Genomic DNA, 25,123 nt, shown 5'->3' with positions numbered 1-25,123 from the left:
GGATACTTAAGATGGCGGCGGGGATTCCCCCGAGGGCAAGTGCTTATGGGATTTGAACGAGGGGATGTTGAACCACTAATGAAACGCAGCCATGTTTGTCTGTCTTCCTCTTCCCTGCATGTGCACATTGCTACACTTCTTTGCTCATGACCGCCACTAAGGCCGGTTACACACTGGATGCGTGGCGTGAGCGTGTCAGCTGCGTGGCGTGTCCGTTTATATTCCGGCTCCCATGTTAACAGGTTAGAGCTTACACACTGCCTGAGTGACACGCACGTCTGAGGCGTGGCTTGCCGAAAACGCGTGCATGCTAGAAATAGGACCGACGCCTATTTTTCACGCGACACGCAAGCGTGTTGGAAGCGTTTCCAGGCAAAATAGAATAGGAAAAGATGTTTATATGTCATTTTGACACTAATACATATTCATAAATGACATGTTTATGTTTGAAAGTATCTAGGTTTTGATATAAATACGGATATAAATGTAATTTAATGTAATTTTCTAATATTGCACCTGTCAATACAGAACGAAATATTCTGTAGCCTATTTTAGCATCAATACTGCCAACATTGTCTTTGCTGTAATCAAATCAGTTTATGTTAACATGGTATTTCATTTTATCAATGGGAAACATACATGTGTACAGACAAGGCTAGCAGTAGCAGCAGCGCCGCGTCAGACACGTTTCTGGCGTGTAAAGACATCGAAAAATCCACGCAGAAACGCCACGCAGCCAGTGTGTAGCTGGCCTAACTGTTGGTCAGGGGAATAGCATGAAACCAGCTGCAGGAATATGTTCTATAGGGCGATACTAGTGGTAAAAAACTCCACAGGGTACCTTTAACTATTCCCACTATATTTATTGTGCCTGAATGCCACAGAAATCCCTGGCCTCATGTTACCTTATGTAAAATGATAATAAATAAGTTTTACAAAAAGATGTTTACAGATTTATAAGGTATTGGAATCGTTAATGAAAGAGATACAGCAGGAGTGGTGTAAACCTAATTTTTTATTCTTTGGCACAAAATCCAGTACTTTCATACTGTATATAAATAGGGGGGCTTCACCAGTATGGGTTGCTTGATAATATTGGACTAATATTTGAGACAACAGTCATACATATACTCGTCACAAAATGGGACACCACACCAAACCAAACACAGAATTATAGTACCATTAGTATTATTAATAGTACAAATAATAAATATTCATGATTCCAATTTGGAATATAGTCAAAATGTGTCAATAGAATTTGTTCCATTTAATGGCTTTGACCCAGTTTTGTCTTGATTAACTATGCAACAATCATACTGTAGCATATCTGTCTATTGACAGAAAATGTATGTTGCAAAAACTTAAATCATTTTCAAAATCATTCATTCCTACAGGATACATCTGAGGTAGTTGCACGCATTGCTGTCTGCCTGTTGTGGTTGTGCATATTTTGTTGTGTATATTTCGGTTTCCTGTTTTATTTTGATAGTCTGTTTTTCCCCCTTGTCTTTTCTAGTTTTACTTCCTGTGTTTGCCCGCCTTCTTGATTACTCTGCCCACTCCTAATGTGTTTCACCTGTTCCCCAGCCCTAGTGTCACCTGCTCCTTGTTTTCTCATTTACCCTGTGTATTTAGTTTCTGCGTTCCCTCTGTCTTGTGTCAGATCGTTTTTGTTTATTGGTGTATGGTCTCCGTAAGTCAAGTTCTGTACCTCCTGGATTTCCTTGTGTCTCTATTTCCTGGTTTTCGGACTTCTTTTGTTTGTGGGATTCCCTGTTCTTGTTTTTCTCAAGATTCTGGAAGAAGTTTTTTGCTTTCTGCACTCTCTGTGTTGGTGTGTACATTGTTTTTTTGTGAATAAATCCTTGAGATCAAACGTTACCTCGTCTGCTCTCTGCTTTTGGGTCCTCAAATTCCCCGTGACATAACACTGCCATTGTCTTTTTTGAAATTACTGTACAACCTGGGGACACCAAAGTTCCCTTATTAAGCGCTGACAGCAGCGGGATACGTCACGTCAAAACGCACAAATGGTTCAGCGGTGCTTCAGTGTGTTTGGTGAACCCGTCAGCAAAGCCCTCCCCTTCCACCAGTGTCGGCCTCCTGTTGCACATGGGGCACAGCTGGTTGCGTTCATGTGAGGCTCTCATCCAGATGATGAGGTTCCAGCGCTGGCCGGAGGAGATGGGCAGGGCCCCGTGCATGTGTTGACCCCGATGGAGGAGCCCCTCGGTCACCCTGTGTTCCACCTCTGAACACTCAGTCTCACTTAAAGGCACCTGCAAGGGCCAACACAACCACTTACTTTAGACATGATTTAGCATTACTGTATAGAAATGACATTGGAAATATAATAATACAGGGTTTCTGCAGGTTTCACCAGGTCAAATTTAAAGCCTCGGGAACACCTACACAGGTGATTTCAGTTATTATGGCTGATTGGACTCTGCTCAGGTTGAAGGTGGGCCAGAGCTTAGATGGGAATTTATTAGGTCACAAATCGTTTCTACCAATAAGAATGATAAAGCTGTCATTTGTCCTGTCCTAACAGATGCAGCAAAGCTAACGGGAGACTCAGGAAGATGTCAATCAATCGGTATACACACCCACACAGTCCTGGGAAGAGGTCCAGTCAGCCAGATTAACTGAAAACACCTGTGTGGGTGTTCAGGGCCTTTAAGACTTGTTAAGCCCCTTATGAATTAAATTTAAAACCTATAACACAACATTAACAATAAAACTAAAAACGTCAGATGTCAGAGTCGGGAAACATCTGAAACAATTGTCTGATTTCCTCATTCACATTATAGGACGGATGTCTAGTCACCCTGTAGAGGACCCAGAGTATGGTTTGGGTATCATTTTGTGTTTTTCAGATACAGGTCATAAAACAATACTTTTAAAATGGTGTTGGTGCCTAAACATCGATACTTTAAAATAAAGAAATAAATTCAAATGATTTATTTGAAATGTAATAACATTATAGTTATTACTTATAACAAAACTTATTTTACCAGTCAATTGCAGTTACACAACAAAAAGAAGAACCACTAGATGACAAAAGGGTATTATACAATAACATTGAATGCACCACCAGCTTACCATCTGTAAATGAACGTACCATTAAATTATGGTGCTGCTACTCTGTGTCTGTTGGACGTCCCAGTGTGAATCATTTCCAACGAAATACTGCCTTTACACCATTTACCTTTCAGTATTTAACCGTATTGAAGCAGCTACTGGATAACGGTGGGCTAATGTTACCTGCTGCAAAGTGTAAGGGCAACTAGCGTCACATGCAGCGATGCTTCTGTTGCCTCTGATGTGCGTTTCAGAGCATCAGAGAGCAGCGCAGGCATTTAAGTGGCACCGAAATGAGGCACCGAAATCCGCGTTGCTATTCGGCCGGTAGATTAGACATATTGTCACCGGGTTTCGGTACCCAACTCTGATCCAAAAGCGACACGGAGGTCGCTTACGGGAGTTGCGGAGCTGCTGTGTGGGTCTGACCTAGGCTGTGTGGAGGCAGTGCTGGGGCCGGAGCTGGAGCCGCCGCCAGATAATCAGTTAGATGTTTCTCACTTTCTGCATGAGACTTCAGCGCCCGTACACTTAACGTTCCCAGTTTGATTACTTTCTCGCTCGCATAAGAAGCAGTAGGTTTCAAATACGTTGTAAGCAACTGGATTTTTGCCCTAAATTCTGTTTTTCAAGTCAAGTATCGCTAAAGTTGCACTTCCACATACCTAAAGAATAAAATCCGCTTCATGTCTGAGGTACAATCCGAAAGAGACTTGCACCAATAACATGAAAGCTGATTAGCTGCAATTTAAGTTGCATGTTGGTCTCATTTGTAGTCTATATATAGTATATTTGCACTATTATTTAAGACCTAGACACAATACTTCAGCTAACTTAAGACTTTTTAAGGCCTTAAATTTTGATTTTAAAATTTCAGAATTTTTAAGACCCCGCGGAAACCCTTAATATATTCAAAATATTAGGTGGTTTCTTCAGTATTTCTAAACTGCCAGAAAAGCTTTCAAAGTTTTATCAGCAGGCTTTCTTATCTTAGAAATTGTGTTACGTACACATTTGGAACAACAGTAGCATTATCAGCAACATTAAGTTAAAAAAATAACTGGATTGAAAGGGTATACTGCTTGTTTCTGAGATAAAAATAAAATAAAAAAATCCATAGGAGGTAAGTCCTCTCCAGTAAAATACAAAGGATTTTTTTTCTGTAACTAGGGGCTTTCACACCTGCCTCATTTTACTTTGTTTTCCCCCTTGGTGCAGTTCGTTTTGGTAGGTGTGAATCAGACGCGCACCAAATCGGACCAAACAAGCGTACCAAAATAATTAAACATACAGCTACAAGGAGTAGAAGTGGTGGTTTATGGTGTGGTAATAGTAGTAACAACAGTAGCAGCAGTAATAGTATTATAGTACAGTATAATGTTATAACTGATATGTTCACCTGTCTCATATCACCAAAATAAAGGTTGCCCTCGGTGAAGTCCTTGCCCAGGGAAACATTTAGGGTGACCTCTGCGTTGTCGTAGTGGTAGCTGAGCTCCAGGTCTTCATTCATGTCATATTTAACAACAAAGGCCTTGTGGCTGTCCAGACCGCGTCCCCCACAGTCCGGGTACAGCAGGGAGGCGAGCGGATGCAGGTAGAGCTCACGGAGGGGCGTGAGGAAGCCCTCGTCAAAGCCCAGTTCATTCAGGAGGATCTGGAAGAGAGAGAATATCATAAATAACAGAGCGTAACCCTCATGTTTAATTTTCTGACCTTCTTAAAGCAGCCATATTATGCTCATTTTCAGGTTCATAATTGTATTTTAAGGTTGTACCAGAATAGGTTTATATGGTTTAATTTTCAAAAAACACCATATTTTTGTTGTACTGCACCGCTCTCTCTCACTGCTGCAGATCCTCTTTTCGGCTGGTCTCTGTTTTAGCTACAGAGTGAGACCTCTTTTCTTCTTCTTCTTCTGTACTATCTTTGATTGCACTCGCACATGCCCAGTAGCTCAGATGTAGATCATGTCAGCTAGCTAGCTCCATAGACAGTAAAAGAAAGGCTGTTTTTACAACTTCGGTCAGTTACAAGGCAGGATTAGCTGGGAGACTTCTAAATGAGGGCGCATGTAAGTAGTTCTTTTGTAGATTATGGTGAACTTGTGTGTGTTGTAGCAGTGCTTTGCTATTGAGAACGAGGTAGCATGCTAGCGTTAGCATTAGCATGCTAATGCTAACGCTACGAGCTAATGGTTGCGGTTAGCCTGCTCGTTTCGGCTTGTGACATCACAAGCCGTGCAGATTTTGACCAGTTCACCCAGAGACTGAAGGCAGGACACATTCAGAAACTGTATCTCACTCTAAACAGCATGGATGGATTCTTTTCAAAGTTTGTATGTGTGTGGAAGCACCAGAGACACAACATAACACCCCAAATCCCAGAAAAAGTGATTTTTTTCATAATATGGGCACTTTAAGACTCTACATGTAAGTCAGAGCTCTTTCATGGTTTCTGCATTTTATATCTTCCATCTTCCATATTTCTTCAATTTAAGGTTTCAGCTGAAGGCCTCCATCTTGGCCTGAAGACATGCAGCATAAGGCCCGTTTCACACTGGCTGCGTGGCGTGAGCGTGTACGTTTTTTAGGGCTGCAACAACGATTCGTTGTGTCGCGCGACACGCCACTCAGTCGGGGAAATTGCAATTGAGTTGAGTGCCGTGCGGTGCGGAGTGGAGCGAAAGAGAAGAAAAAAGAGCAGAGCGGGGGTAGAGGAAATACGGAGAGAGACCGGAGAGACCCTTAACGTTGTTCTGAAACACATGGCGGAGGCAGAGAAATCAGTATGACCTAAGTCATCCAAGGTGTGGGAGCATTCACACTAAATAAATCAAAAACGCGTTAATTGCAAGATAAGCAAAAGCGACAGGGCATGGCACGGGCGCACCACGGTGATGATTCAGCACCTAAAACGTAAACATGTTGGAGGTCTTGATGAGGAGGAAGGGAGTTCAACAGCAGGGTAAAGTCACTACAGGATCCTACTTTTGTTCCGTTTTGAAGTGAGGAACGTAACGTCCCTCCAGTGGTGCTGGTATTTACTCGTTATCCAGTTGACTAGCATGACAAGCTAGCGTTAGCTCGTTAATAACAGTAGTAAAGCAAGACTAAAGACACGTTTTTATTCACTCGCCTTTTTTGGCCCATTCATTTTTCAATCTATTGTCATATATATATTCTGTGCTTTGTCCCATATCAGTTATTATTGACATATATATTTGTGTGTGTTGTACTTTTTAATTTCATTTTAAAGTTCTTTTATAGCACTTGGTCATCTTAAGCTGTGTTTAAATGTGGTGTACAAATGAACTTAACTTGCACTTACTACAATGATGGTAATAATTTAATGAATAAGCTTCAAGTGAACCTGTGTGTGTGTGTGTGTGTGTGTGTGTGTGTGTGTTTTGTCTGTATCTGCTCTTTGAGTTACTTACCTTTACACGACTATTAACTAAAACAACAAGTATGTATGTATGCATTGAGTTGATGTAAATGAATGCTTTTTTGTTTTTTTATCCGATTCATCGATTAATCGAAAAAATAATCGACAGATTAATCGATTATTAAAATAATCGTTAGTTGCAGCCCTACCGTTTTTATTTCGGCTCCCATGTTAGCAGGTTAGACCTTTTACACTGCCTGCGTGAAAGATTTCGGCGCGGCCGCGTGCATGCTAGAAATAGGACCGACGGCTAGTGATGGTCAAATGAAGCTTCGCGAACCACTGTCTTTATCTTCTGAGCTCACTAGATGGCGCTCTCTGTTCAACAAAGGGTTGAAAACACTGAATTGCCATTCCTTTAACCTTTTTCTTTGATCAGAGAGCGCCATCTAGTGAGCTCAGAAGATAAAGACAGTGGTTCGCGAAACTTCATTTGACCATCACTACCGACGGCTATTTTTCACGCGACACGCAAGCGTGTTGGAAGCGTTTCCAGGCAAAATAGAATACGAAAATATGTTTTATGTCATTTTGACACGAATACATATTAATAAATAACATTTTGAAGTTTGAAAGTCTCTAGGTTTTGACATAAATGCAGATCTAAATGTAATTTAAAAAAAATAATAAATAATTATCGATTTTCAAATATTGCACGTCAGAACAGAACGAAATATTCTGTAGCCTATTTTGCCGTCAATACTGCCGACGTCTTTGCTGTAATCAAATCAGTATATATTTATGTTTAACATGAAGTATACTACTGCTTGAGTACAGTAAATCAATTGGGAAACATACATGTGTACAGACAAGGCTAGCAGCAGCAGCACCGCGCCAGACACGTTTCTGGTGTGAAAAGACATAGAAAAATCCACGCAGCCGCCACGCAACAGAAATGCCATGCTCACGCCACGTAGGCAGTGTGAAACGGACCTTACGTTGCTGTCGGGTGAAAACCTTGTATGTCCAAAACCATAGTTTTTCACCAAATGAAAAAAAGGCTAACAGACGTAAAGGGTGATAGCATTGATTTATGAAAATACAAAATATGGAGATACAAGGTTTCTGCCCGACAGCGACGATATGCATGTTCCTCACTGTCACATGACCCTATAATTTCTCTGACTTTCCTAGAAAATCCTTCATAGTCCCTGCATGTGCCTGCCTGGAATGTACCTCTCATATTTCATGGACCGCTGTAGGCCAAGGATCAAAATGTCATGGCACAATAAAGACGAAATGTGAATGACTGAGCAGTGATTAACCGGCGCTTTTAGGGGTTTCAACCTGTAGGAAGGCATACATTACCCCATAGTGGTTCATGGTGTTGGGTCTTCCTTTCGGGGCCGAGGACTGCTCAAAGTGCTCCAGCTCCTCCACCAGCTCCTCACAGAAGCTTTTCTCAAACACAGGGAAGCGATAAACCCTTGGAGCTTTAACAGAAAGATGGGAGTCAATAAAAGATGCTCCATGTAGCATTTTAATACGTCAATATATTTAAGCAATATCAGGGTTTTCCCTGCCATTATAAGGTTTAGGTGCAGCACCCGAGCCGTTTTGGGCACCACCTAATCCGAATAAATGCAACTAAAAAGACATTTCTCAGATCTAATGGTTCTAGTTTGACTTCTTGAGCAAGTTTTGTCTTTAAGCTGTTTTTGTGTTTTTCTTTTTTTTTATGTATTATCTGTTCTAGCTTTTCCAACGTTTTAGACACAGATATGGTGATAATACTGATGTGAAAAAGAGACGCAAAACTACCTCAAAGGGACTCAAACGTTGAGTTGAGTGTGATCGCTGAGAGGACACTACTCGCTCTCAACGGTCGCCATCTCTGCTACGGAACGACCAACGTATTTTCAAAGTTGTGAATATCAGGGTTTCTGACAGGTTTCACCAAGTCAAATTTAAGACTTTTTAAGACCTTTATGAATGACATTTAAGATATGTATCACGTCACAAAAGTACTTGCAAAGTAAATTAATGTATTCACATTGAATAAAAGTAATAATAATCTGTACATATACAGCAAATTATATTTGGACGAGCGAAAGAAAGAACTACAACACCACAGAATAAAAAAAAACATTGTAAAGAGCATTAGAGGTAGCGTTACATGGACGAAATTAAGACCGGTTTAAAATTATTTAAGACCTAGAACACAACACTTCGAATTTAAAGTGCTCATATTATGCTAATTTTCAGGTTCATAAATGTATTTAGAGGTTGTACCAGAATAGGTTTATGTGGTTTAATTGTCAGAAAACACCATATATTTGTTGTACTGCACATCGCTGCAGCTCCTCTTTTCACCCTGTGTGTTGAGCTCTCTGTTTTAGCTACAGAGTGAGACATCACACTTCGGTACCATCTTTGTTGGCAGTCGCACATGTGCAGTAAGTACTGCTAGCTTGTCAGTTGCAGAGCATGAGGTCGTGCCATGCTAGCAGCTAGGTGAGCATTATAACATGTGTTACAAAGTGACGCACGTTCGTCACGGAAGTAAAGGCTGGACTACAATAGAGCTGTTTGGAGCAGTTGGTGAACAGTGTTTTCTCTGGACTTTGGGTTTTTTCACTTTGTAAACCTATAACGTGCACAAAAAAGATATATAACACAATAAAGGAAACAGAAAAAGCCAAAAAGCATAATATGAGCACTTTTTAAGGCCTTAGATTTAGAAATTTTAGACTTCTTCAGACTTTTTAAGAACCCACGGAAACCCTGGAATATGGCAGGACAAAGCTGCAGCGGTTGCAATTGAAACGGTGAACACCGAACTATACAAATGTAATTGATGCGTTTTCAATAAGTACCACTATACTGTTTTCAGTAAGGGAAAAAACAAGCTGGTATGTATTTTGGCGGGTGAAAATTGGTGGCGGCAATCATAGATATAAAACATTTTATAAAAAGGAAGAAGAATTATGACCAAAAAAGTCTTTTTTAATTTTAATTTTTAATGACTTTTTTGGTCATAATTTGTCTTCCTTTTTGTGAATTGTATTCCCTTTCATGAGCACCGGTGGTTAAAAGGAGACATATACCAGCTTGTTTTTGATGTTTATGTTATATATGTTGTTGTCGTTAGCTTCATTCTTGCTCTTCTCTAATTTGTCTAGGTCGGCTTTTGTCACATTGAGATTGCGGCAACGTAAGCTGCCGTTACTGCAACCTGAAGGTTTGCCCTCAAGTATCCAGGCTTCTTTTCTTCCCTTTGTCCTCTTCTGATGACCTTTCATAGTTTATCTCAAATGTTATTGAGATTAAATACATTCATCTTGCGGTGTACTTAGATAACGGCCCTTAATGTAATTAACGCTTTAGAACACCTGTAAAGCAGAGTGATACATGCATAGTTTCTTCTTCCATCTCTTTTAGATAGATCATTTTTTTTGGCTTTTATTAGCTTTTTTTATTATAGAGTAGCTGGAGAATGACAGGAAAGGGGGGATGACAAAGGGCCATGGGTCAGATTTAAACCCAGATATGGTACAATCAATAAAAGCATGGTCAAAGTTACTTTTTTATCTTTTTCAATTTAAAAAAAAGGTCCTCAGTCCTACTTTTTACTAAGATTTTTTATATTTTTTACGCGAGGTGTGTGCAGCCCTTTTACACAGAAATAAATCATAAAGTGTATCTTTCTTTTAAATTAAAACTACCGATATACAAGAAACGACTTAATGACTGTGAATGAGCGTATTGGCAGTTTCATTTATTTGAGAGTGTCTGTTTTTATTTCTTGTTTCCATCACCTGCATTCTCTGATAACAGCTGACAGTAAATTGATGATTCACAGCACTTTGCCAGCTCCAAAAAACTGAAGAAACAACAACAATCCCAAAGCAAAAGCTCTCCGTCTCGCCTGTAACTCACACAATCCTACGCCGTGTGTGCAGCAGCTGTAGATGGTTAAAAGATACATTTTGCGTTCAATGTAGCCAAAGCGTTTCTTAGAGGTTTTATACATACCAGCCCTGTACTCCAGCTAATATTAGGTGTCTTTTAGTGGTGAAACGGACCACATAGTTGTTCAGTGGCCCTACAGGTCAACACTCGTTACTTAACCCTTGTGTTGTCATCGGGTCAAATTTGACCCGTTTTCTAAATGTCTATATCTTTTTCACTACCTAATTTTGATTACCCAAAACTAACATGGATGGTTCCATACAACGCGCTTCACAAGTACAACAAAGGATCGGATCTCTACTTTCATTGAATTGTGGTTGTTTCATAAAATTATTTTGCATTTGAAAAAAATAAAATCTTTTTCTCGAAACAGTATCCCAACTGAACATTGACCCTTTTGTGATTATCCTTCTTTTAATATTTGTCTAAACAATTCATAAATTCAGCTTTTTTAACTCAAGAATTAGGTATAATTTCCTACAAATGACATTTATTGACCATGAATTCCAAAAAAAACTAAAACTAGTAATAAGTTGGTGTTAGTGGTGTTTATACACGGAAGTGAAAAGAAGCATCATTGAGCCAGGTACTGAGCACCTCGAGCTGCCGGTTGTTTCGGCGGACATAACAATTAAAGCTGTAAAGTGCTTAACTTTTTGATATTAATGAACGTCCATTACATTCAAGCCATTGCCAAATGAGTTGCTATAACGCTCATTAAGACTATCAGCTCCACACAACTCTCTCTGTATTTCTCAGTGTGGCTATGTTCAGAAGATTGTGTCGTCCGGTGACTTTCCCACGCAGAAGCTCGAGTCAAGATAATGGCCTCTTCTGAAGAGTCCATCATGTTTTTTAATCCTCCGTGTCCCCCTTGGCTACTAGCAACTGCGTGGAGGAGGGGTGGGGTCGCGTGCGCGATCACAGAAGGCTTGTATCATGTGGACGCACCGACAGTTTTTTTGTCATTACTTAGAATTCCTCATGGGGGCGACAGAAACTACGCACTATAGCTTTAAGTTTAGGCGACAAAAAATGAGCGTTATGCAGTCGACAACAGTTAATTTTAGGCACCAAAACGACTAGTTAAGTTTAGGAAAAAGATCGTGGTTTGGATTAAAACACTACAGAGGAACACACATTTACGGGGTGAAAGTCCTTTGTTTTTCCCAGAGAAAGCGAACTCCGCTCCCCGGCTTGAACGCGCTGTGTTTTACTACTACTACTACAAGTAATTAATGAAAAGCACTTAAAAATAAATATTGCTGATCCGATCCATGACTCAAAACCGCGATCCGATCTGTGAGTTTTGTTATTCCGTTGCACCCCTAGTATGGATGTATGTATGAGGTCTAAACATGTGATTTAGCCTTGTTCATTTTGTATAAGCACAGCATTATGAGTTTAAAGGTAAGAATTTATCAAGTCACTTTTTGCTCTTTGCATCAAGTTTTGCATATTGAAACTGAGCCTAAGCTATCCTAATATATACTGTAAAATGTCTAATAACTTTCCATATTACACTGAAAAACTGAGGCTCTGGAACATTTGACTGCTTTTGTTTTTTGTCATCTGTAAAAACTAAAAGACTTGCACGGCATTACGGGTACTCTTTGATGTCAACAAAAAAGAGAAAAGTAGTACTAATAATAGAAATCATTCCTTTGTATTGTAAGTGAGCTACTACTTCTTATTTGAACATTAGCAACTACGAGGAAATGAAAACACTTTCCAGCTCACCTGCCTCTTCCTGCAACAAGTCTCTGAGACCTTCTTCGCTGATGTCACTGCTTCGACAGTACTCAACAATCTGCTTGAACTTTGGTGCGAGGTAGGACTCCTGAGGACAGGTGGTGTGCAGGTGTGTCTCAGCGAGGTGTTCATGACACATTAGTAATGACACTATTAGCAGTGGCCGGTGCAGTAAGTACCTGCAGATGGTAGACGTGAGGATGGAGAGGCTGGTACGTGTCTTTGATAGCAGCAGCTCTCTCAGCAGACGTCACACCTAGATGCCGCCGCCTATCCACTTCCTGTGAAATCTAAGCGGAGTACTCATACAGGTCAGTTACAGTTTGGTAGGGAAGCATGGCTAACTGCAGGCGAATAAGGTAGGTTACCTCATGATCTCATCATCTTAAGATAAAATGCTTTCCAGTAATCACTGATCACAACTTGATTATCCTGTTGTACCATTATAAGACTAATGTACAGCACCCAAGCCGTTTTGGGCACCACCTGAGCCAAACAAATGTAAAAATCAAAAATCATCAAAATCAATGTGAGCATCAAAACTCACTAAATTACTTTTTTCACATCTAATGAATGTAGTTCTTCAGGAGGTTTTGTCTTTAAAGCTTTAGTGCGTAACTTTTTGATATTAATGAACGTCCGTTACATTCAAGCCATTGCCAAATAAGTTGCTACAAAGCTAATTAAGACTATCAGCTCCACACAACTCTCTCTGTATTTCTCAGTATGGCTATGTTTACAAATTGATGTTGTCAAACTCAGAAACGCGAGTGAAGATAATGACCTCTTCTGAAGAGTCCATTGTGTTTTTTTAATCCTCCATGTCCTCCTTGGCTACTAGCAACTGTGTGGGGGAGGGGTGTATCGTGTGGCTGCGCCGACAGAATTGTTGCCATTACTTAAAATTCCTCATGGGGGGGCGACAGAAACTACAAACTATAGCTTTAAGCTTTTTGAGTGTTATTTATTCATTATCTGCTCCAGCTTTTCCAACGTTATAGACTCATACATGGTAATTTACGTGTAATGTAAAACAATGTGAAATTGCATATATTTCTTTATTTAAAAACATAACATTTTCTTGAGGGAGGACCCCTAACCCCCCCGCCAAATACATGCACCTAGTCTTCCACAAAACACTGAATAACATGGAGGTCCTCATAAGATGTAGACCTACTAACTGTATCTGTACAGTGCATGGTGCATCTTACATCCATTCCCTCTACCAGGATGCCTCTTTCACTGGAGACAGGAGGGTCTCCGTGATGAAACCAACTATACAACCAGGTGACGTTTACATTGCAATTACACTGATCATATTATCACGACATTTCATATCATTAATCATTTGTATTACCGATTTATGTGACAATACTTTTCTTTGATAAATCCATTAGTAGGGTTGGGCATCGTTATGATATTAGCAATTCTGATTCCAATTCCAATTCTTCCTTTGGATTCCGATTCTTTGAGGGGTGGAATTGAAACGGGTCACGTGCTTATTTCACAGATAAGAGGAACATTTTATTTTGATTCAATGGTGATTTACAGTTTTACCGGGTTTTTTCACCGTAAAAAGCCATATATGTATAAAGCCACACAACACAACAAGCGCTACCAAAACTTGCGCATGTTAAATTTGGAACCAATGATCGGATTCAAAACCAAATTTTCTAAACAATTCTGATAAAAAAAACCGATTCCATTAGAATCGTAATTTTTTTAAACGATTCCAAGTTGGAACTGGTTCTCGATGCCCAATCTTATCCATTAATAATTAGGTCTATACAGCGTCCAGAGTCCACGGTGAAGTCTTGAAATTATAGCCTGACCTACTGGATGTTTGAGGCCCATACTGATATTGATATATGGGATAACGATTTATCAGATAGTAATCTGTTAAACATAACATGAACAAGCAATATTGATACAAATCCCTAAGATTTTTTTTTTTGTGTGACCAAGATACATACTGAGCGAGACATTCTACAGCGTAAAAATAAATGTGTCAGTGCTCTATGGTGGAAAAAGTGTGTAGCCTAATGGAAACACTGAATATAAATAAGCTATTTTTTGTACTGACATTTCTTGTTACTTATCAGCCGGCATACCAGTACCGACATATCTCTGTAATAAGCTAATATCGGTATATGAGCCTAGCCAATATATCAGTCTAGCTGTACTTCAATTCAATTCAATTCAATTTTATTTATAGTATCAAATCATAACAAGAGATATCTCGAGACACTTTACAGATAGAGTAGGTCTAGACCAAACTCTGTACTTTACGAAGCCCCAACTATTACAGTGGTTGCCTCAAGAGCAAGCATTAGCAGTAGCTATTGCGACAGTGGCAAGGAAAAACTCCCTTTTTTTGTTAGGAAGAAACCTCGGACAGACCCAGACTCTTGGTAGGCGGTATCTGACGGCACCAGTTGGGGGAGTGGTGAATGGTGGCAATAATAGTCATAATAAAGATAGTGACAGTGAACAGTACTTCAAATGTCTTTTTTTGTAGGACCAACAATTTAATACCCAGATATACTCAATTTAAAATTACAGAAGGTTAAGAAAGTCCACAATTATTCACTTTTGAGAAACTGATAGTAGTAAATTTGTGGCATTTTTCCCTAAAAAATACTTTAAATAACATTAAATGAACCTTTAATTATACCAATATCAATAATTATATCAATATAAATTAGTTAGTTTACTTTAGCTTACACATCATTCATCTAACGTTCATTGTTTGAGCTCAATAAGGGAGTGTTTCAAATGTATGAGTGAGTGTAACGTTAACTAGTATTGTCCGTGAGATGTTTGAGGATTACTTCACACCTAACGTTTAGGTTAAATTTAGGTGAACCTAACTAACGTCAGAACAACCAAATATGAGTCAGAAAAGGGGAGCCAAACTTAGTTGAATTGTTGTTAGTCACGAACACACTTTCTTACCTTGTTGAACACATCCTCAAACTGTTGGTCCGTCACGCAACCAAGCCTCATAAGCAGCTGCGTAGCAATAATTAAGGTACAATACACACTTGTTGTCAGTAGAGTTTAAAACCGGGCATTTCAGTCCAAATACTATTTTTGTTTTTAAAAATGTACGCTAACTGACATCCACTCACCGTTTGATAATCCAGTCTGAACTGCTGCTCGGATAAAAAGCGGACATGGATCTTGTAGTCCTCCAGGAAAATATTATCAGTGGTGAAACAGTTACAGATATAAAACTGACAATTTCCGTCTTCCTTGTTTGTCATTATTGCCCGTATAAAGGGAATAAAACACGCATAAAAACAAAGTAATACCACAACTGACAAGCTTCACAGCTAACAGTTACTTCTGTGTTAGCTAGCAGCAACAAACAAACATTACACTTCCGGTTCGAACTCCTTAAAGTAAAAGTAATCTCCACAATTTTTTTTCAGAGAGAGTAAAAAAGTAGCAATCACCTCCAACCATTCCTCATAATACATGTAGTGCCAATGACTGTACAGATCTCAAACACATTTTAAGTTGTACCACTTTTAACACCTTGAGTAGGTTAGCTAGTATTGTTATTGTCAAATTGACAGTTATCTGATCGACATTAAAATTTCCGCATTTTAAACCCTAACTCTGTAAATGCTAAAAAAAAAGAAGAAAAAAAAAGAAGCTCAGAAATATTGAGATATTAAGGAAATAACCTTGCAAATTTCATGGACATGTTAATTCTGCTGAGTCTAATAAAACAATTGATGATTCTAAATCGTTCATAGACTTTAAATCAGTGATAAAGCCGACAAAGAATACTATAGTTGCCTTTACTTTGGCTTGGAAGTCATTACAATGTCTGCTCGGTTTTGCTTTAAACTGTGCTCTCCCGTGAGGTGCAGGCGGTCGTCGACAAAACACCTGGTGTAATAATTGTATTATTATTTTTTCTTCTGATAATGAATTTTTACAGTCTATATGGTTAAGCCAAATCCAAACACTTTCAAACTAGACATATGTCCAATTTCCATTTCATTTTAAGAGGGCTGGCAGGAAGTACCATTCGTTGTCAAGAAGGGGGCACCAATGCAAAACAGCGATACCAACCGCATAAATGCAAAAAGTAGAAGAAGAGAAAGAAGACAAGCACAAGCGTTGTATCTTCAACTGATGTGGTTTTGCTGTGGATTATGAGTCTTCGTTAGCAATAGCTAGCACTGCTGCTAAATATGTGGATTTACAGTTAGCATTTGTTTGTTTATTGAGGTGTATACTCGCGGTCCATTGTACTAACTGTAAAGTCTAAGCGGAGATGTTAAGCGTGGAGTCGTTGCAAGTGGCTGAGGAGGAGGTGGTTGAATCCAGCTCCAATAAATTCGGTGACATTTACACTTTTGTGGCTAAAGGCTGCTTTCCTCAGACGATGAATCCTTTACGAAAGAAGAATCTCAAAAGATACGCACAGAAATTTATCATTGATGGTAAGGGATATTTTAATACCTATGGTTTACCAATGAAAAAAAACACAGAGGGCATTGCTCTCTCCTCTAGCTCACATAAACGTCTGCTGGCATCACGAACCTTCATTCAAAAAACCTGCCAATTTAAAATCAACTTGCTTGTACGTTATACCCTGTAGGACATAACGTAAGATATTATACACGTCTGTCACGTTAGGTGTCTGTAGACAATTCGGCTCGTTATCTTGATGGTTCACTATAACCAGCACTGTATATCAGGTATATCTCAACTTCTAAAACTGGCTCTTGAATTTGCTTGCTAAATTACCGGGTGTCCTGTGGTGGGAAATAATAATAAAAATAACATTCGACCTCCTAATAAAAGTCTACATTTTCTGGAGATAAGTGGTGTTTGGAAAATAGAGATGATATATGCCAAGCTGATAGGTTGACTAATATGTCCAAGTTATATTTTATTTGTTTGCCTGCCTTTCAAAATTAAGCAAGACATGTATGACACAAAGTATTCAGTAAACTTCTTATTGTCAGAATACCAACGCGTGTGACAGAATGTCCCACTCTTCATTCGTATGTGCATTCAAGAGGGCAAGCTGTACTATGTGGGACCCAAGAAAGAAGAGAAGAGGGAGGTGGTGATCGAGGCTGAGAGGAAGAGGCAGATTTTTCTCGACTGCCACTTCAATGACATCGGTCATCACCTGGGCCAAAAGAAGACCGTTCACAGGATCCAGAGCAAGTACTACTGGCTGGGGATCATCAAGGATGTTGTGGATTGGGTATGTACATGTACATGTCTTCAGTTTCAGTTCACATCACTGGGACATAGTTAGGGCTACACAATTAATCGCAATTTGATCGAAATCGCAATATGGACTAGTGCAATATCCAAATCGCAGGGGGGGGGAAGGGCCACATTATTTGTTAAAAGCAAAATTTGTGTCAAACCATTCTGAATTAAGTATTGTGGTGCTGCAAAGACGTCCCAGCCTACAAATGTTATCCTACAGACATAGGGCGATTTGGAGAAAAAAATCTAATTGCGAATTTTTTTTGCCAGATATTGCGATCGGGATTTGATTTGCGATTATTTCTAATTATTTTTATTTTGCTTAAAGGTCCCATATTGTAAATACATTTTTTATTTAGCTAAAGTTCAATGTTCACTGTGTAACAGATAAAAAATGGAGCATTATAACATGAGACTGCTCTATATTCTTATGCAAGGGTGAGAACATAGATATGAATTGCCAGCAATAAGTGTTTTTCTTTTAATAAGCATGGAACATTGAACAGTCAAACAGAACATTTATCACAAAAGCTCAAGTTATACTAATAAAAAACAATTCCAATAAAAAAATATCCGTACTTTCCTGTAAACAAAAAATTCTGATCTGCATATTGCACCTTCTACGATCATGTTAAATAAAGTTATACAAAATAAAAAATAAAATCCACTGAAAATAGGACATATCTGTAAACAATTTGTGATATGTAACATTAATCCAGCAGTTAGCCTAAAAAAAAGTAAATATAATAATAAAAAGAGTATTATAAAATAAAATGTTAAACCAAACATTCAACTAAATATTGTATGTCAGTATAGTCTTCACGATTAGCTGATCGCATTCTATCAAATCGCAATTTCGATTTGAAATTGATTAATCGTTCAGCCCTACTACAGACTAAAGAAAAAAAAAAATATTTGTTTGGTACAGATACTCGCCAAAATCCCACTATAATCATTTTCATTTTTCAAATGTTAATGTATTTCAATGATACAAAAATGACCATTCCCTCCAATATCGTGAATCATATCGCAATGGCAATATCAGTCAAAAATAATTGCAATTACATATTTTCCTCATATCGTGCAGCCCTAGACATAATGATAGTAGTGTTTCACCTTTACGATAACTGTTTTCCTGTTTCAGATCAAAGTATGTGAGACCTGTCAGCACACAGAGAGGAATAAAAACCTGGCAAGGACTGTCCGGCCTATAAAAGTGGACGCACCTTGGGATATTGTTGGGATTGACATTATAGGTTTTTGCCTCAGTTAATTTCATCAAATTACATTTTTTTCGCTGTATAATTCCCCAACACACACACACTTTGAGACCTTTTTCCTCTTCTCTTTACCAGGGCCTTTCCCAGAGACACAGCAAGGCAACACCAGTGTTGTAGTCCTCATTGATTACTTTAGTAAATGGCCAGAAGCTTTTCCAGTGCAAAAGACAGATGTTCTCTCTGTTGCAAGATGTATTTCCAAATGCATATACAGGTAAAAACATTTGATAATCATACAGGGGTTTTACCAATATAATCTATTGTTTAGATGTCATTTTCCAGTATGTGTTTTTTTTATGCTTGACATGTCCTTCAAAACCAAATTATTCCGTGTTTTTGATAGAATTTAGATCATTGCACAAGTCCACACAGCATTCTGGGATGAGAGAAAAAAACATGCTCTGGTTTATTGGCATTTCTTAAACCAATCACAATCGTCTTAGGCAGCACTAAGCACCGTGCGGTCAGCCATGGTGCAGCTGCAAAATAGCCTCGGGAAGGAGCTTGTTTTGGTGGAACATGTGTACGTTCAAAGGTTGTTTTAGGCGTGCAACAGAAAACTCAGATTGGACAGATAGTCTAGCTAGCTGTCTGGATTTACCCTGCAGAGATCTGAGGAGCAGTTAACCATAGTCCTCATAAATCCACCAGTTTAAAATTCCAACACAAAAAAAAAACGGAAGGCAACGGACATCCGGCCGAAAAGAGTGACATCCGGAGGAATTTCCGGCGGAAACGGAGCAATAACAGAAGTGGAACGCCGTGGATATAGACTAGTTGACAACTAATCGATTCATCTTTGCAGGTCTAATTCTGGCCCTGCTGATTTTCCACAAAATTGCAAGATGTTTTAACCTGAACTTGAACTAATTCTGTTCTCTGTACAATCAGGTTTGGTGCCCCTAAAACAATAGTGTGTACACAGAATGCAGACTTCTGTGATGAGGTGAGATGTGAGTCACAAAGCTAATTGAAATGAACAGATAAAGAAAAGGATCAGATATTGTAGTGCTGTCTTGGGCCAGTTTTATCAGCGCCCATACTCGTGTTTTCTAGGTGACAAAGCTGCTATGCGACAGGTGGAGCATCTCGCAGAAGGTGTCTCCTCGGGATCAACCTCAGCTCAACCCGCTCCACGACTGCACCAGTCCTTTACTGAAGGAAGCCATTGTGCAGATGGTGACGGACAAGCAGGCTGAATGGGATGACTTCCTGGACCCTGTGCTGTTTCTGCTCCGGACATCCACCAACCCTACCACTAAGTTCAGCCCTTACTCCCTCATGTTCAACAGGAAAGCTCATTTACCCAATGAGGTAAGAATCCATTGTCAAGAAAATCAATTCTAACATTGTTGAAGACAACATAAAAAAATTTAATAAAATAAAAAAAAAAATTAAAAAATGTATAATCTTTATTGATCCCCAATGGGGAAATTACAATTTACACTCTGTTGTTATTACGCATTACACACATGCCTGAAATGCACACACACTTTACATGCACTAATGGAGAGATGTCAGAGTGAGTGGGCTGTGACTGCTGAACAGGCGCCCCTATTGGGGGGGGGGGTTGGTGCCTTGCTCAAGAGCACCTTGGCAGTGTCCAGGAGGTGAACTGGCATCTCTCCAGCTACCAGTCCACCTCTGTACTTCAGTCCGTAAGGGGAATGGAACCAGCGACCCTCCGGTTCGCAACACAACTCCCTACCGACTGCCACCCAAATTGTCGTCTCTGCTTACTAATTTTACTTCCTTTTCCTCTAGACTACATTGAATTATGACGATGAAGAGCAGGACATGTATTCCACAAAGGAGAAGGCCTCAACGTATATGACCATAATGCAGGAGCAGCAGAACTCTGTGAAGCAGCTGGTAATTGTTTTGTCTTGCACTATCACCATGGATTCAATTTTGTTTTTTTGTTTATCCAGGAGTTACAGTACCAGTCAAAAGTTTGGACACGCTTTCTTGACTTTTGACTGGTACTGTATCTCAGGACACTATACAGATAGAGTAGGTCTAGACCACACTCTATGATTTACAAAGACCCAACAATTCCCCACGAGCAAGCATTGATGCTGGTTCTTTGTCTGATTGTCACATGCACATCAGACTGCTTTGTCGGTTCTAAGTAATTTTCTTTTTTGGGATGGGATGTTAGGCAATGAAGAAGGAGGTATACTTTAGTAATCCTGCAAGGGGAAATTCAATTTTTTTGCCCAATCTGTTGTTATATAGCTATATTTACACACACTGACCCAAATACACACATGCACAAACGGGACACAATGCATTATGTATGGAGAGATGTCAGAGCGAGGGGGCTGTCTCACAGGGGGGCGAGCGGGGGTTTGGTTCCTTGCTCAAGAAAGCGAACTGGCACATCATCAACTACCAGTCTACACGGCGTACCTGGTTCAAGCAGCCAAGTCCCCACGGACTGAGCTACTGCCGCCCGGTTAAGAGTCAGTGTTAAAGGAGAATTCCGGCCAATTTTTACGTTAATCTTGATCGCTATAGCTACGCGAGTACTTTCGATAGAAAAAACCCCGACTCGAATCAGTGCAGGCAACACGGAGAAGCTGCAGCTACATACTACAAGCGTCCCCTGAGCTAAAACAGCAGTTGTCGGGGCAAGTTTTAGAGTGCCTTTGTGCCTCTTAACAGACACAAAATGCAATTAATATGTCTGTGCCACATGAACAGGGCCCTTACGTGTCAACAAGATGCGTTTTCAACTCAGACATTGTTTAAATTCACCTACCCTGGTCCCTGTCTCGATCCTGCCGGTAGCTAGCTTGCCCTGCTAGCTGATAGCCGTTAGCCATTAGCTGCTAGCTGCTGTCCGGTGAGTGTATTCAGATAGGCTTCTGTGATAATCATCTCAATAACAATCCACGGAGCAGCGGTGGTGTGGTGGATGTCCTGCATAGGACAGATCATACCTTCGCAGCGAAAAGTTTAGATTATTTCCCCCTCAAAATAGGTAATTGAGCACTGTAGTGGTTATGACCATATCAGTGACTATGTAACTACATGGAAACGGGATAAACGATGTCTGTGGCTTGCACAGTAATAGCGTTACCGAAGCTTAGCTGTAGCATTGCGCTGTCTCCTGGGAATTCAGTTGTAGCAAGAAAAGGAAAATAGTAGTGTGCAGATCGGAGCGTAGTGTGTGAAGAGTGAAGAGCGGAGTTGTTTACAAGGGAAGAAGCTTGGAGTAACGTAACTATGGAGAATATAGCAGATATACAACACACGGAAGAGCCTTTTGAGTTTGATGGTCGTCCTTATTTATTCGAACCCGAGTATACAGACGAAGAACTAGCCTCACAAGAGTTGGAAAGAATGAGACAGACTGAGGGGCAACAGGCAGATGAACTTGCTGCTCCAAGCGCAAGCTAAAGCTAGCCTTCAGTAACTGGAGGACATAGCAAGACCACCGCCGCTCCGTGGATTGTTATTGGGATGATTATCCAGGGCTCTAGAGTGCGACCAAAATTTGTAAGGGTGCGACTAAGATTTTTCCTAGGTCGCACCGGTGCACCTAACGTCCTCGCATCCGCTGCCTCTCCACTAACGAAGCGATGTCGTTTATATCGATATGGTTTAATGTTGCGTTACGTGACCCATTTCTTCTGTAAAGCCGTGCCTGTGTTGGGATCTCTCCTCCGCGCAGCCCCGCCCCCATTCACACACACACGGCCCACCTGCAACATGCAGACAGACACAACGCCGCCAGTCCAAACTGCTGACATTTGTCTACAGTTGTAATTGTTATTAACACAGCTATATATTGTTAAGTATGAGAGGGAAACCTGTATTGGTACCAGTGTTTCCGCTGGTAACTCTATGTTATTACGGCCGCCACGGCGAAAAACACAGAAGTTATTCAATAGAACTAACTTCAGTTCGTTGAGTAATAGCGTGTGAGACGGAGCCTGTTGGACCTGGGCGAGAGATGTGACCCATGGCCACATTATCATAGTTCATAAAAATGCAGCGCAGCCAGGGACGATACAGACATTTCATACACAAGACGTGTAACGCCACTGACCCGCCAAAGCGCATTCGACCCGTGCTAGACCCATTCATAATGAGTCAGCCGTCACTCTGTGAGTAGCATAAGCTTCAGTCCATCGCACTCCCCCTCTCTCCCTATATGAGCTACTGGGCTATCCGGGTCTGTTATTGTTGTTGAAAACAAGTGAAGGAGCTTTATCGGAGATATATTTTTTTAAATATATCCCAAGCTATTTATTTCAGATAATTTACATGTGTTGCAGCTGTATATTTTCAAATTGGGCAGGAAACCCTGTCTTTGCATTTTATTTTAATCACATCTGTTTTAATAAAAGAGCTTGTGAAAAGTGGCTTTGACTTAAAACTGAACATTTAGCCCACTTTGTAAAAATATATATATTAGAAATATATATTGTGTATCGCCCTTCAGCTGAAAAATACAGAGATATGATTTTTAGTCCTGGACTAGTGGAAGATCTGATAAGAATCAGTGTGGAGGGGCCCAGTTTGGAGAATTTTGATGCTAGGAGTGTGGCAAGCTGGTTTAGCCAAGGCCAAAGGGGAAGAAGGCCAGATTACAGGTGTTGGCCATCTGAGGGGCATTTGACAGCAAGGGGGGACCCGCTATAAGACTTTGAGTACAGTATAATTGTGCTTCAAATGTACCAACTCCTTACTCTTGTTTAAAATAATTGACATAATATATATATGAAGAAACATCATCACATACCCTTCACCATACCTAGAGATTGGCATGGGGTACTTTCCATAAAATCAACTCTCAATGCAAATCAAACCAGCTATTAGGCTAACTGAAATAAAACCATGCCAATCTCTAGGTATGGTGAAGGGTATGTGATGATGTGGGGCTATTTTAATTCCAAAGGCCAAGGGAACTTTATCAGGATGCATAGTATCCTGGATCCATGAAATAACTGGCCTTTAAAAAATAAAAATCTGCCTTCCTCTATGGGAATTTAACATAGGGGTGTACTGACTTATGCCCCCTGTATTTTAAGGAAGAACATGTATTTATTCACGATACATTATTCATTCACAAAGAAAATTGGTGTCCTTAAAGGTTGGATTTGTCCTCATTTTTTTTTAATTAAGGCATTAAGATCAATTTCCAAAAGATGATTTTTGTATTCCTCTTTTTAGTCAACTTTAGCATGGGTTCATAAACGAGTGCCACTGTATAACACGACAGAAACTTGATTCTTACCCCACATGTTCCTGACCTAGAAACCCTACCAATTATTAAAGATACAAAGTTAACACTTTTACTACTTACCCATGTGTTGTTGACCGATATGGTATTTGTAACATACACCAACATTTTTCAGCTCAGATGGTTTATATTTGATTTGTCTTTTTTTTTTTAATCATTTTTATTTTTACTTTTTTGTGTTTTTCACTTTCAGGTGATAGCCAATATGAACGCAGCCTACAAACAAGAGAAGAAGAAGAACGTCAAACGCAGGACACATAACATGCCCTCGATGACATTTAAAATCGCAGATCCTCTGTTCGGTGCAGGAGACTCGCCCTCGCCAAAAAAACTGAAAGACAGTTTGTATTTATCTTTTCCTGTTGAGACGGTGCTGGCCACTGAGCAAAGCAGCGCAGAGGACATGAAGACGGAGTTAGCGTATCACTTAGCTGAGTCTGACGTACACTGAGGAGGACTGAGTGGACAGATCACTGGAGCACGACTACATGTTGTCATGAGCTGCCTGAAGTCTTGGACAAAAGATGGAAATCCAGATGTTGGTGAAATGAGTGTGATTAGTTCTACTCACGCTCACGTCAATCGAACACTGCTGCTTGACATTTCACTTGTTGATAAATCTGGCACTAACAGAATCCACTGACCAAAGAAATGGCAATAAACATTAGATCCATGTAAATTGTTGAGCTTTTCCCCCTATTCCCCTACCTAAAAAGCATTATTTCCCATGAAAATGATGTTAACTTATTTTTTTCACTGTGTCATACATTATATTTTTAAGGTACAATGCTTTCAAATAAAGGTATTGTTTCATTTGTGTAACCTTGGTGTATAGTCATTTTTTAATAACTGGAAATATACGAGTACACACTGGTTTAATTTGTGCAGCCTTATTGTCGTGATATGTGAGAGGAAGTGGATTTTATAGTACTCCTTAACTAATCACATACAAATGATCGGTCTCAGCTAGGGCTGCCACCTCTTAGTCGATTAGTCGACTAATCGGTCGTTTTGGTCTTAGTCGACTAAGATTTCTTTAGTTGATGAGTCATTTTTTTATGGTTATTCATGCTTAATTACTCATTTCCAAGAAACTTATGAGCACATTTCTGGTAAGCACAAGATTTAAAGTGGTGCTTTTGCAGGATTA

The 25,123-nt window shown here is 39.8% G+C and overlaps 2 protein-coding genes across 3 annotated transcripts; one reads left to right on the top strand and one right to left on the bottom strand.

The window, feature by feature from the left end:
* Positions 1 to 996: 996 nt before the first annotated feature.
* Positions 997 to 15,597, bottom strand: ogfod2 (2-oxoglutarate and iron-dependent oxygenase domain containing 2). Of its 2 annotated transcripts, XR_004104444.2 has the most exons (8): positions 15,324 to 15,593; positions 15,148 to 15,204; positions 12,372 to 12,482; positions 12,181 to 12,280; positions 7,837 to 7,961; positions 4,481 to 4,738; positions 1,935 to 2,279; positions 997 to 1,430 (listed from the first exon to the last, which is right to left on the bottom strand). XR_004104444.2 is itself a non-coding variant. In XM_031296561.2 (7 exons), the coding sequence occupies exons 1-7, from the start codon at positions 15,456 to 15,458 to the stop codon at positions 2,013 to 2,015; spliced, it is 1,053 nt and encodes a 350-aa protein (XP_031152421.1). In that variant the 5' UTR covers positions 15,459 to 15,597; the 3' UTR covers positions 997 to 2,012. The 2 variants fall into 2 exon arrangements, 1 of the variants encoding a protein (XP_031152421.1); XM_031296561.2 differs by having other exon boundaries at positions 997 to 2,279; positions 15,324 to 15,597.
* Positions 15,598 to 16,265: 668 nt separating this feature from the next.
* On the top strand, positions 16,266 to 24,795 carry zgc:113436 (uncharacterized protein LOC503528 homolog). The gene is made up of 8 exons (XM_035998710.1): positions 16,266 to 16,652; positions 17,235 to 17,428; positions 18,584 to 18,695; positions 18,795 to 18,933; positions 19,611 to 19,665; positions 19,776 to 20,033; positions 20,484 to 20,591; positions 24,167 to 24,795. The coding sequence occupies exons 1-8, from the start codon at positions 16,484 to 16,486 to the stop codon at positions 24,422 to 24,424; spliced, it is 1,293 nt and encodes a 430-aa protein (XP_035854603.1). The 5' UTR covers positions 16,266 to 16,483; the 3' UTR covers positions 24,425 to 24,795.
* The last annotated feature ends 328 nt before the right edge of the window (positions 24,796 to 25,123 follow it).

This window comes from Sander lucioperca, chromosome 2 (genome assembly GCF_008315115.2).
Source record: "Sander lucioperca isolate FBNREF2018 chromosome 2, SLUC_FBN_1.2, whole genome shotgun sequence".
In the NCBI taxonomy this organism is placed as follows: Eukaryota; Metazoa; Chordata; class Actinopteri; order Perciformes; family Percidae; genus Sander; species Sander lucioperca.
This window is presented reverse-complemented; position numbering and strand designations above follow the sequence as displayed.

Bases quoted from the DNA above. Each gene is read 5' to 3' on its own strand.
- ogfod2 (XM_031296561.2), bottom strand. From the start codon at position 15,458: ATGACAAACAAGGAAGACGGAAATTGTCAGTTTTATATCTGTAACTGT. The intron at 12,483-15,147 runs GTAAGAAAGTGT...TACTCCGCTTAG, and splicing joins TTGAGGATGTGTTCAACAAG to ATTTCACAGGAAGTGGATAG. The intron at 7,962-12,180 runs GTGAGCTGGAAA...TTTCTGTTAAAG, and splicing joins CTTGTTGCAGGAAGAGGCAG to CTCCAAGGGTTTATCGCTTC.
- zgc:113436 (XM_035998710.1), top strand. From the start codon at position 16,484: ATGTTAAGCGTGGAGTCGTTGCAAGTGGCTGAGGAGGAGGTGGTTGAA. The intron at 16,653-17,234 runs GTAAGGGATATT...TGTGCATTCAAG, and splicing joins ACAGAAATTTATCATTGATG to AGGGCAAGCTGTACTATGTG. The intron at 18,934-19,610 runs GTAAAAACATTT...CTGTACAATCAG, and splicing joins ATTTCCAAATGCATATACAG to GTTTGGTGCCCCTAAAACAA.